The 10,771-nt window shown below is 33.7% G+C and overlaps 1 protein-coding gene across 1 annotated transcript; it reads right to left on the reverse strand.

Moving 5' to 3' along the window:
• Positions 1 to 7,102: 7,102 nt before the first annotated feature.
• On the reverse strand, positions 7,103 to 8,488 carry LOC105767813 (homeobox-leucine zipper protein ATHB-22). The gene is made up of 3 exons (XM_012587384.2): positions 8,279 to 8,488; positions 7,832 to 8,172; positions 7,103 to 7,624 (listed from the first exon to the last, which is right to left on the reverse strand). The coding sequence occupies exons 1-3, from the start codon at positions 8,367 to 8,369 to the stop codon at positions 7,376 to 7,378; spliced, it is 681 nt and encodes a 226-aa protein (XP_012442838.2). The 5' UTR covers positions 8,370 to 8,488; the 3' UTR covers positions 7,103 to 7,375.
• Between the last annotated feature and the right edge of the window lie 2,283 nt (positions 8,489 to 10,771).

Consider the following 10,771-nt stretch of genomic DNA (forward strand, 5'->3'; position numbering starts at 1 on the left):
CATCAAGAATATCAATACTTCATCAATTATCATAAAATAAACATCCAAATCATATTCACATCATGAAAAATATATTTCAAGCATTTAAGAATATAATTCACATTATACGAAATTACCGGGCTGAATTGCAGAAATACCAAAATTTAGGGACATTTTGGTAATTTTCTATATTCCTCGAATTACCACCCAATCTTGATCTAAATTAATATTTCATTCAATTTATAATAAAACAATTCATTTCATGCAATTTGGTCATTTTGACATTTTTACAAAATTACCCTTAAAATTTTACTTTTATTCAATTTAGTCCCGAATCTAAAACATGTAAATTAGCTATTTTAAAATAAACTCATATTAGCTGAATATTCACATATATTTTCCTCATCTTCCACTCCATTCCACATCCTTGATATATATATAGTCACTAAATTAATTATATCTTAAGCTATAGAACTCGAATTGATATCCCAAAATTTTATCTGAAACTAGACTCACATATCTTATTACCATAAAATTTTCAGACTTTTTGGTGTAGCCAATAAGTACAGTTTATTCTTTAAAGTTTTCCTTGTTTCACTTCTTGACAGTTCCAACCCCTCTTCACTAAAAATTAATTATCTATTTGTACAGAATTTGTATGATATTTCCGTTTATTTATATTAAAATAGACTCATTCAGGATTTTAAACATATAAATTTAAGTTCATAATTATTTTCTTCAATTTTTATGATTTTCCAAAGTCAGAATAGGGGAACCCAAATTCATTCTGACCTTGTCTCACAAAATTTATTATATCTCATGATTTACAATTCCATTGCTTACACTGTTTCTTCTATGAGAAACTAGACTCAATAAGATTTAATTTCATGTTTTATTCATTCTCTAATTCGATTTCCACAATTTATGGTGATTTTTCAAAGTTAACCTACTGCTGTTGTCCAAAAATGTTTTAGTGCAAAATATTGATTACTAAGTTTATAACACTCTTATTCCCTTTCTCTATAATATTTCCCATCACTTTCTCTTATTTTCCTTCACTAATATATCAAAACATAAGACCTTATATAAGAAAACTCTACTATAACATCATTTCCCTGCTTTTTCAATAATATCACACTTAAAAATATATTGAAATCTTGATGTTCTTACCTTGTCCTATTGGTTTCAACCTTTAACTTGATTTTCTCTCTCCTCCAGCTTCTATTACTTGAATCTAACTTGATATTCTAGCTCCCGATAGTCTTCTTGTTATTTTTCTCTCCTGATGGCTAAGGAAATTCTTTTGATTTCTAGGTGAAAATGATAAATTTTTGGTGGAAAGACCAAATTGTAAAGAAAAGAAAGTTTCTTTCTTTCTTTTCTCCCCTTATGTTGGAATGCATGGGAGGTTGATGATGATTCTTCATCTTCCTTTTCTTATATATATACTAAATAAAATAATAATAAAATAATAAAATATCATTTAAAAATCAAATTAAAATATTAATAAACTAATATTTATTTAATTAATCTAAAATATCTCCAACATCATCATTATCTTCTAGATTTCTCTCTCTTCTAATTGACCATTTTGCCCTTTTATGATCTTTTAAAATTCTATTCTTGAGTCATCACTTAATTTGGTAAAATTGCAATTTAGTCCCTCAAAAATTTTCACCTTTTTCAATTTGGTCCTAATCTATCCATTTTCCTTAGTTTCTAGATCATTCCACCCTTAAAATATTTACACCATTGGTCCTTCAATTTTTTTATATTTACACTTTAACCCCTCAAATTTTGAGTATTTACTCTTGGACAACAAAACTTTTCTCACTTTTGCGATTTAATCCTTTCTTGAATTAATATGTCATAATATACTTCCCAATGTTGGCATAACTCAAAATTACCCTTTTTATCACTTTATTTCCTTATATTACTATATCAGAGATATTATCTTACTTTCTTACTGTAGAAATTTTCGGGGTATTACAGCAGGATACCTATAAGGTCTCAGCTTCACCACAACAACCTCATTCTTCAAGGGAATTTTGTGGTCTTGAAGCCTAAGAGGTGGTAGTCCTTTAGGCTCTTGGAATATGTCCTAAAATTTCTCCAACTAGGGCTGTAAAATATTAGGAATAGATACTATCGTGGCCCCTAGAGATGAATGTGTTAGAGTAGACACTAGTATGGCATAAGGTCCTAGAGGTCCTTCTGCCAAAGAGAAACACTTGGAACTCTGAGAACCTTCTACTAAATGGAGATTCCTAGGTTGAATACCACGCAAGAAAAAAGTCTATCCTTTATGCACAAACTTCATGATTAGAGAACTAAACTCCCAAGTGATGGTTCCTAGGGACAACAACCACTACACTCCCAAAACCAAATCACACGCTTTGAGGGGCAAAACATTAAAATCAATATAGAATTCAGTGAACTGCACCTTTCATTAAACTGCCTTATAGATTTCCCCAGCTATCAATATGGCTCTATTGGACACTGTTACTTTCAATTTGCAGATAGGGCTCACTAGTAGTGACAGCTGTTTGACTAGCTTAGCACTTATGAAATTGTAAGTGCTACTAGAATCGGTTAACAAAATAACCCTGGTATGATCAATGTTGGCTGCTACCCTCATGGTATGGATGCTTTGAAAACCCTATATAACATGTAAAGATAACATTGGGCCAGGAGTAGGTTCTTCCCCTAAGCTCAAATCTTCCAACAGATCATTACATTATTGGAATTCCTCAGTATCACCTTCTGCAGCAGGTTGTAACAATAATTGGTATAACTTGAATTTCCTGCACATACGACCAAGACTATATCTTGCTGCACACCAGTAACAAAGTCCCTTCTTCTTCTTATCCTTTATCGTAGCAGGAGATAGAGACCTAGGTGCTCCTTGAGACAACCCTAAGGTTCCAGTTGATCCCCTATGGACAGATCCTAACTCAATGATGGTGAAGAAATTGACCCCTTATGAGCATTGGAATTCAAGACAGATGGTGGTTTGGTTCTAACTTGAGCACCCAATCTAGTAAATAATCCTTGTTTTGCAGAGCCATTGAGGATGGCTTCTACCTGTCTAGTAGTCAAAAAACCCTCCATCAATATTGCGGGTTTAAAAAGTTGTAGATATTGTCCCACTTCTGCTCTCAAATTGCTGATAAAAATGCTAAGGGCATATGGTTCTAGTAAATACAGTTGGTTTAGCAGACTAATGAAGGAGTCATGGTACTGATCCACTGACCCTACATGCTTAAGAATTGCTAAGTCCATCATAGGGTCTTGAAAAATTTGTGCATAGGACTCCCACTCCAGCATGTGAAACCCACCCTACTTTTCAGCATAAAAGTGATGCCAATTTAGGGCCCTTCCTTCTAGGTTCAACATAACCACCCTTATTCTAACATTCATAGGTACCTCCTTGGCCACGAAGAACTAACCTTTATGTTACCTAAATGTTGAGACCCACTATCAATCCTTTGCGGTGGAAACATGGGATCCTTAGGAGGAAATCCTGGTGAAGGGCTACCCATCACTCATTTCCCTTTGTTAAATGCTAAAATTTTACCCAAATACTACTTGAATACCCTATGCAGGTTACCTTGGAGTTCAGACCTCAGCACCAAATTCCTCTTTCAGTTCATTGAATCTGTTCTCAATGAGATTGTCCAACTGAGAAAACTCAGAATGGAGTTTTGTAACTTCTTACTGCAAATAAGTGACCTCTTTTTGCAAACGTGTGGAAATTCCATCTCCGACTATGAGAAACGCCCAAATTTGATACCTTTGTTACGTGATGATTTCAAAATTGAAAAATAACTGAAGTAGAGAAGAAGTAGAATAGAAATGAGGAGAGAGAGACTAGGATCTTTTCTAATTAATTGGTGCCTCACAAATATGTGTATCTCCTTCCCTATGATTCTGTTATATGGAAGAGAAGAATTGCCACGTGGAACAAAAGAAAAGAAAACAGTTACAAGGCTAGCTAAAACACACTATTTTGCATCAGCAGATTAAAACAATTCGTTTCATTAAAATCCCCCTACCCTAAAAGCTGCGTTGCATATTATCTTAAAGCATAACAAAATTAATAGAAATTAACGGAACTTAAACCCATTTCAACTAATTAATTCATCCCTTAACAATTTTAAATATTTTAAAGTTTTATCATGTTTTTGGAGGATCATATCTTTATACTTATGTTTAGATATTCAGAGGACATGGATGCTTCAAGAAAAAAAATGGAGCAACATAGTTTATTGTTTGTATGTGCTCTTATTTATTTACTTTCATGTTGTTTGCATGCATTTAGGACATTGCCCAAGAGGCTGTGAAGAAGAGGAGACATACCACAAGAAACCTTAATTTGGATCCATTGTTGGTGCCATGTTATAGGTTATACAAAAGAGGAGGAGTGAGAAACCTAACGTACGTGATGCTGCAAGGGAAGCTGCTCTCCGGTGTGTGGTTTTTTTCGCATATAAAATTCATCTTTTATTGTCATTGCTGATTTTGAAATGTATTATATTGTGTATTAATGGGAATATCTTTTGTTAACCTACTTTGTAGTGAAATTAAGGAAAGGATTAAAAAACCAAGGATGAAAAGAAGGCAAAGAAAGACGAACAGAAAAGCAACAGAAGATGTAGAGAAAGGGTAACATCCCAAGCTTGGTAGCAGCGGCAGAAAGTGCTAAGTTACTTGTTTTGTTACTCTATTTTTTCCTAACCAGAGAAATAATTAATATTTCTATTTTGAAGTTATTGCCTTGTTGGCCTTGTTTTTTACTTTTTTGTTTATCTTGTCCCATTAATTCAGTGTTTTGAAAGTGTTGGGATTGATCCGATTAAGCAACAAGTAAAAAAAATAGCGGAATAAATTAAGAAATTGAACACAGAAATTTAACGTGAAAAAACCCCTCCAAAGAGGATAAAAAAACCATGGGCAAAGATAATTTTATTATAATGGCAAAAGAACGAAGAGTACAAAAGATGGAGATAAAAACTAAACCCCGAAAACAAAGAACCCTCAAAACGTAAATACAAAATTCTCTAAATGTGTTATGAGTTCTAATCTCTAATGGGTGTATTTTCTAAGGTTGTAAAAAAGTCTATTTATAGGCTAAATTCATAGAACAAATAATAATAAAATAATCTAGACTAATCAGAGTTTGATTGAAACAAATAAACAGAGTTTAACTGAAAGATTATTTCTCAAATTTGACTGAAATAGGAGTCATACTTAACAAATCTCCACCTTGACTCATATTTCCATAATGCCATCTTTGCCAAAGCCCGCTACAGGCCTATCTTGAACTATACAGAGAATTAATTGAGTCAAATCTGTGCTTAGAAACTAGAAGACTTCTAGCCTTCGACTTGTACACTGCCCAATTAAAATTAACCCGAGTCTGATTTTCACGAACATAGTGCCCTAACTTTTCAAAACCTGCATCCAAAAAAGAACCTCTCTTCAACGAAACGATCATACCTTTTTCCCTCCTATGACCAAGTTGCCTTCGCTCCAAACTAGTTGAATTCAACTCCGTAACGGGTGAGGGACGTCTGATTTCACCAGTCACTGTAGAACCTTCCAGAATATAAAGACTGTCGGTTCTTTTACCTTTAACAAAATGAGAACTCCACAATATACTTTAATGTCACTCGACTCGATGTTGATTCTGCATCTTTTCAAGTCTAAAATACTCAATGAGATGATATTATTTAATAAATCAGGTACATACCTAACATCTGAGAGTGTCCTAATTGTCTCATCGTGTATCCTAATTTTAACAGTACGAATACCAATTACCTTACTAGATGAATTGTTTTCCATACGCACAACTCCACCTTCAACCGAACTGTATGTGGAGAACCATTCTCTATTGGGACACATGTGGAAAGAACATCCCGAATCTAGGATCCACTCGGACGTGAGCTTGGAGTTATTGCTCGTTGACACTAATAAGAAATCATCGCCGCTTTCATCGGCCAAATTAGCACCAGCTGCATCTTCCTCGTTACTCTCAGCAGCTCTTTTATTTTGCAGTTTATAACAATCTGCTTTGACGTGACCTAACTTTTTACAATAGCGACACTTTTTGTCTCATTTCTTTGATGCTACCAAAACGGAAACTTGCCTATTTTCCTTGCTATCCAAACCAAACTCATTGTCGATTTTGTCTTTACTCAACAAATGACCTTTCAAATCTTCGAACGAGAGTTTGTATCTGCCATAAATCAGGGTCTCTCTAAAAGACTTGTATGAATGGGGTAAAGAGCACAATAATAGCATAGCCTGATATTCATCTCAATATGAACCTTAACGTTCTTTAAATCATTTAAAAGAGTAATGAATTGACTGATGTGATCTCTAAGAAGCTCACTTGCGTTCATGCAAAACATAAATAGACGTTGTTCCAACACTAAACGGTTATCCAGAGACTTAGTCGCATAATGAGTTTCTAACATTTTCCACAAGGCAGATGAGGCCTTCTCCATCAATACCTCCTGTAATACCGTATTCGTGAGGCACAACTGGATTGCTGACAAGGCCTTTTCATCAAGCTCTTCCCATTCTGTTTGATTTAAATTCTCACACTTTTTCCTAGTAACAACTTTTTTCAAGCCGGTTTGAACTAGAATTGCCATCATCCGAACTTGCCACAAATTGAAATTTGTCTCACCACCGAACTTCTCAATTTCAAACCTTGTTGCTGCCATCTCTGAATGGGCTAATTTATGAAAATTAAACTAGCTCTGATACCACTTGTTGGGATCGATCCAATTAAGCAACAAGTAAAAAAATAGCGAAATAAATTGAGAAATTAAATACACAAATTTAACATGAAAAAACCCTTCCAAATAGGATAAAAAAACCACGGGTAAAAATAATTTTATTATAATAGCAAAAGAACGAAGAGTATAAAATATAGAGATAAAAATTAAACCCCGAAAACAAAGAACCCTCAAAACGTAAATACAAAATTCTCTAAATGTGTTATGAGTTCTAATCTCTAATGGGTGTATTTTCTAATGTTGTAAAAGAGTCTATTTATAGCCTAAATTCATAGTTCAAATAATAATAAAATAATCTAGACTAATCAGAGTTTGACTGAAACAAATAAACAGAGTTTAACTGAAATATTATTTCTCAAGTTTGACTGAAATAGGAGTCATACTTAACAGAAAGAGCTTGGAATTGCACTGTTGTCACGCGATGAAGTAAAATACATCTCTTTGTTGCAGTAAACTCTCCAACAAAAGTCCTCAAAATTGAGATGAACCTCTTCTTCATTTTACTAAAACTGTTTTAATTAAGCTAGCTCTAAGAGGTAACTTGTGCTAACTGCTAAATTAACAAACTCTATTAAGAAGATAGGAGCTCATTAGGGATTAGTAGGCAGCTGCTCACCCCAGTAGGTTGAACCTACCGGGTTTGGGTTATGCTTGTCTACATTGAAAAGATAGCTGCAGTGATCAGCGATCGGATGATGGTTGTTTGGGACAACCATTGGCTTGTTAGAGCAATGAATCAAGGTGCTTTCGATGGTCTCTTCCCCGGAGATTTCCGTGTAACCTGTGGAGACTTGGTTTCTTGTTGCTTGTTCCCTTAGCATGGCTTTCAATTTCGAGACCTGCATTAGGGGCTCATTTAAGCAAATCTTATATTTGGCAAGTAAAAGAAAAACATAGTAGTATTTATGTTGTATATGTCATTTTATAAATGAGTAATCATAAAATAAGTCCCAAGACAGAGTTGAAATGATTTGGAATGCATATGGCATATGAATGCATGAAATATGCAGGGTTTTGAAGATTGATCCCAGTGGCAGTGAGTAGACCTCATGTTGAAGCTTTTGGGTCTCCTTGGAGACAAGATGGAGGTGATGTTGAAGCGCATGACATAAGCGCTCAAGCTCCTTAGCTTTCCAACGAGCACGCCTGTTTTGGAACCAGACAGCGATTTGTCTTGGCTGGAGTCCAAGCTCCCTGGAAAGCTTCATTTTCCTCTGAGGATCCAACTTTATGTCTTCTTGGAAACTCATCTCCAACCACTCCAACTGCTCATTTGTCAAACGCTTCTTCTTCTCTTCATTATTCATGTATATCTTCTTCTTCTTCTTCTTCTTCTTCTTCTCCATAGCTTCTGCCTCTGCTAATCCTACATTCATCATCTCCATACCTAAAAGAAAGGAGAAAAAAGAGCAGTACATACATCCATACATATACATATAATCAAATAAAGAAAAACAGAAAGGTGATTTCAGCGAGGGGGTTAATGGCTAAACCTGGAGAATATTGATCATAGTTATAGTTGTAAACGGAAGTAAGAGAAGGGGGTTGTCCAGGAACAAAGGATAAGGTGCCATTCCACTCCATTTTTCATCAGTAGTTTTCTTAAAGATGAACTCCTTATATATTGGGAATCTATGGACCACTACCAACATCAATGGAGGAATGAACTTGTGTGAGACTGAAAGCACAGGGTATCCTTTATTGTCTATACTTTGGTGTGTAGATGTCTGAATTTAAAGGGAGAGGAGAGATGAAATTAAAGGTGAGAGAGAGTGTTGTCGGTTCATTAGAAGACGAAATAAACAAAAAATGCAAATGCGGAATCATAGGTCTCCATCTGGTCCCAGAAACCTGGATCTATGTAGCTCACGTAAAGTAGTAGCCTGGATCTCTTTGCATTATTTGTTTGAAAAATAATTAAAAATAGAGGTGGCTAGTAACATATAAAGTGAGAGAGTTAGGGCTCACCCTATTGTTTCACCCTCCCTATGCCATTGCCACCTTAACGAGCTGCAGAGAAAGGAGAGAAATATGTGTAATTTATCTTCATGGGATGGGATTTGGATTTAGTTTAATAAACCCATTGTCGTATATAGAATTGAATGAATTCCAGTATTGCTGGTGGAGTGGGCGGGGGAGGCTAGGCCTAGCTACCTATATATTATCATCAGCTGAGTTGATGCAAAGAGATATGAAAAAGTGTTTTTAAACTTTTTAATAGAGATGGATTTCATTGAAGATGGAAGAAGGCCTAGAAGCTTTGAAACTGAACCTACACCTAAATGACGTCCTTGCTATCCTCTTTCACACACACACAAGAATCCAATAGGGTTGCGTAAAAGCATCTGAGTTGAGGCAACACAGGGCATAAAAAGAGAGAGATAAGGGCACCATTGGAAAAAATGTGTGAAATAAGGTTACAAGTTACAACAACACTTCATGTTCAATAACAGACAACAGTAGAACCCCCAAAGAGATTTTCTGCTTTAAATTCTTTTGTTTCCTCCCCCCCCCCCCCCCACTTTTTTTTTCTTTTTAATTATTCTTTTACGAATATATGAAACCAAAAATTATCTAGAGAAGTATATAATTTTTAGATTATTTAGAAAATTAGGTAATTATTATTTTCTAAAAAAGTATAAAAAAGTGTTAAGTATAACGATAATGCACATTGTTGGGACGGGCAACCACGTAAAATAGTCATTTGATACAATGAGTTTATTATAGACATGTCATATAGGCTGAGGGAATTTAGAAATTCTTTTAGTAGGAGTCGGAATTAAATTGTAATTTTCATCAAAATATAAATTTATTATGTATTAATTTATAATTTCATCATTGTTGAAGAGATTAAACACAATTTTTTTTTGGGGGATAAAGTGAAATTTTACTCTATATATTAATTTATAATTTCTTTACTTATAAGAGGACTAAATTGAAAACTTTTCATTTTAAGGGGGCCAAAGTGCAAGTTTAGCATATATGATTTTATAAATTTTTTTTATTTATAAAAGGACTAAATTGAAATTTGAAGTGCCAAGGCCATTGCCTGCATCCTTAAATCCGCCTCTACATGTAGTATTCATTTTCAATTAAAAATTGAAACTCAAAAAGAAAATTTTAAATGAATGATTATCAAGGTTCTAAACTTGCTCCTAACACGATAAAATCTTAAATATATATATGTTTAAATGTTAATTCTTAATTTTTTTTACGAGTACCTTAACAATTATGGGTGTTGAGATTATTGCACAGTCGAATCATCATAGAATCCGTGCCTTGATTGTCAAGAAGAAAATGATTTGAAATATAATGCTCAAGACCTCAACACTCATGAGTATCGAGTTCAAGGTAGTCAACTATGATTAAGATATTTATTTCCCGTAGGCCCAACCAACTCATTTAATAAATGGAATTGGACACGCATAAGAGTCGAGTTTTTCTCCTATAAATACTCTAACAAGCACCTCTCTAACTCTCCCACTTAGGCAAAAAAAAAAAAACCTTAAATTTTTTAGGATCTATTTGTTTCATGAAAATTGCTTCCAAAAAAATGATTTTGAAAAACCAATATTTTATGGTGATTGAATAAATTTGTGTAAAATAATTTTTGTTATATTTGATAAAAAATTTAAATCATTTCTTAAAAATTATCTTTAGTAAAACAAACACAACATAAATATTTTCTTAACTGAAAAATATTTTTCATTAAATAATTTTAAAATTAAATTTGAGTATTAATTTAATAAACAACATTAGTTCAAAAGTTTTTTTATATATATATAATTAATCTAAGTATGAAATTTAATTACTAATGGATATGGAATAATTATTTAATTAACCTGACGATAGTTTTAACAAATTATTAAGTCTAGACTCTAATTAATTAATATTAGAGAGCTTTGCTTGGTTTTGCACCATGATATTCATCTCTAATGCATGCATGCAAGTGTTGATATACAAACAAAAGCAAAGGAAAACATGAA

The sequence above is a fragment of the Gossypium raimondii genome, chromosome 4 (genome assembly GCF_025698545.1).
Source record: "Gossypium raimondii isolate GPD5lz chromosome 4, ASM2569854v1, whole genome shotgun sequence".
Lineage (NCBI taxonomy): Eukaryota > Viridiplantae > Streptophyta > Magnoliopsida > Malvales > Malvaceae > Gossypium > Gossypium raimondii.

Coding starts and splice junctions, on each gene's coding strand:
- LOC105767813 (XM_012587384.2), bottom strand. CDS start 8,369: ATGGAGTGGAATGGCACCTTATCCTTTGTTCCTGGACAACCCCCTTCT. Junction 8,173..8,278: donor CTATGATCAATATTCTCCAG/GTTTAGCCATTA, acceptor CCTTTCTTTTAG/GTATGGAGATGATGAATGTA. Junction 7,625..7,831: donor CCCAAAAGCTTCAACATGAG/GTCTACTCACTG, acceptor CCCCTAATGCAG/GTCTCGAAATTGAAAGCCAT.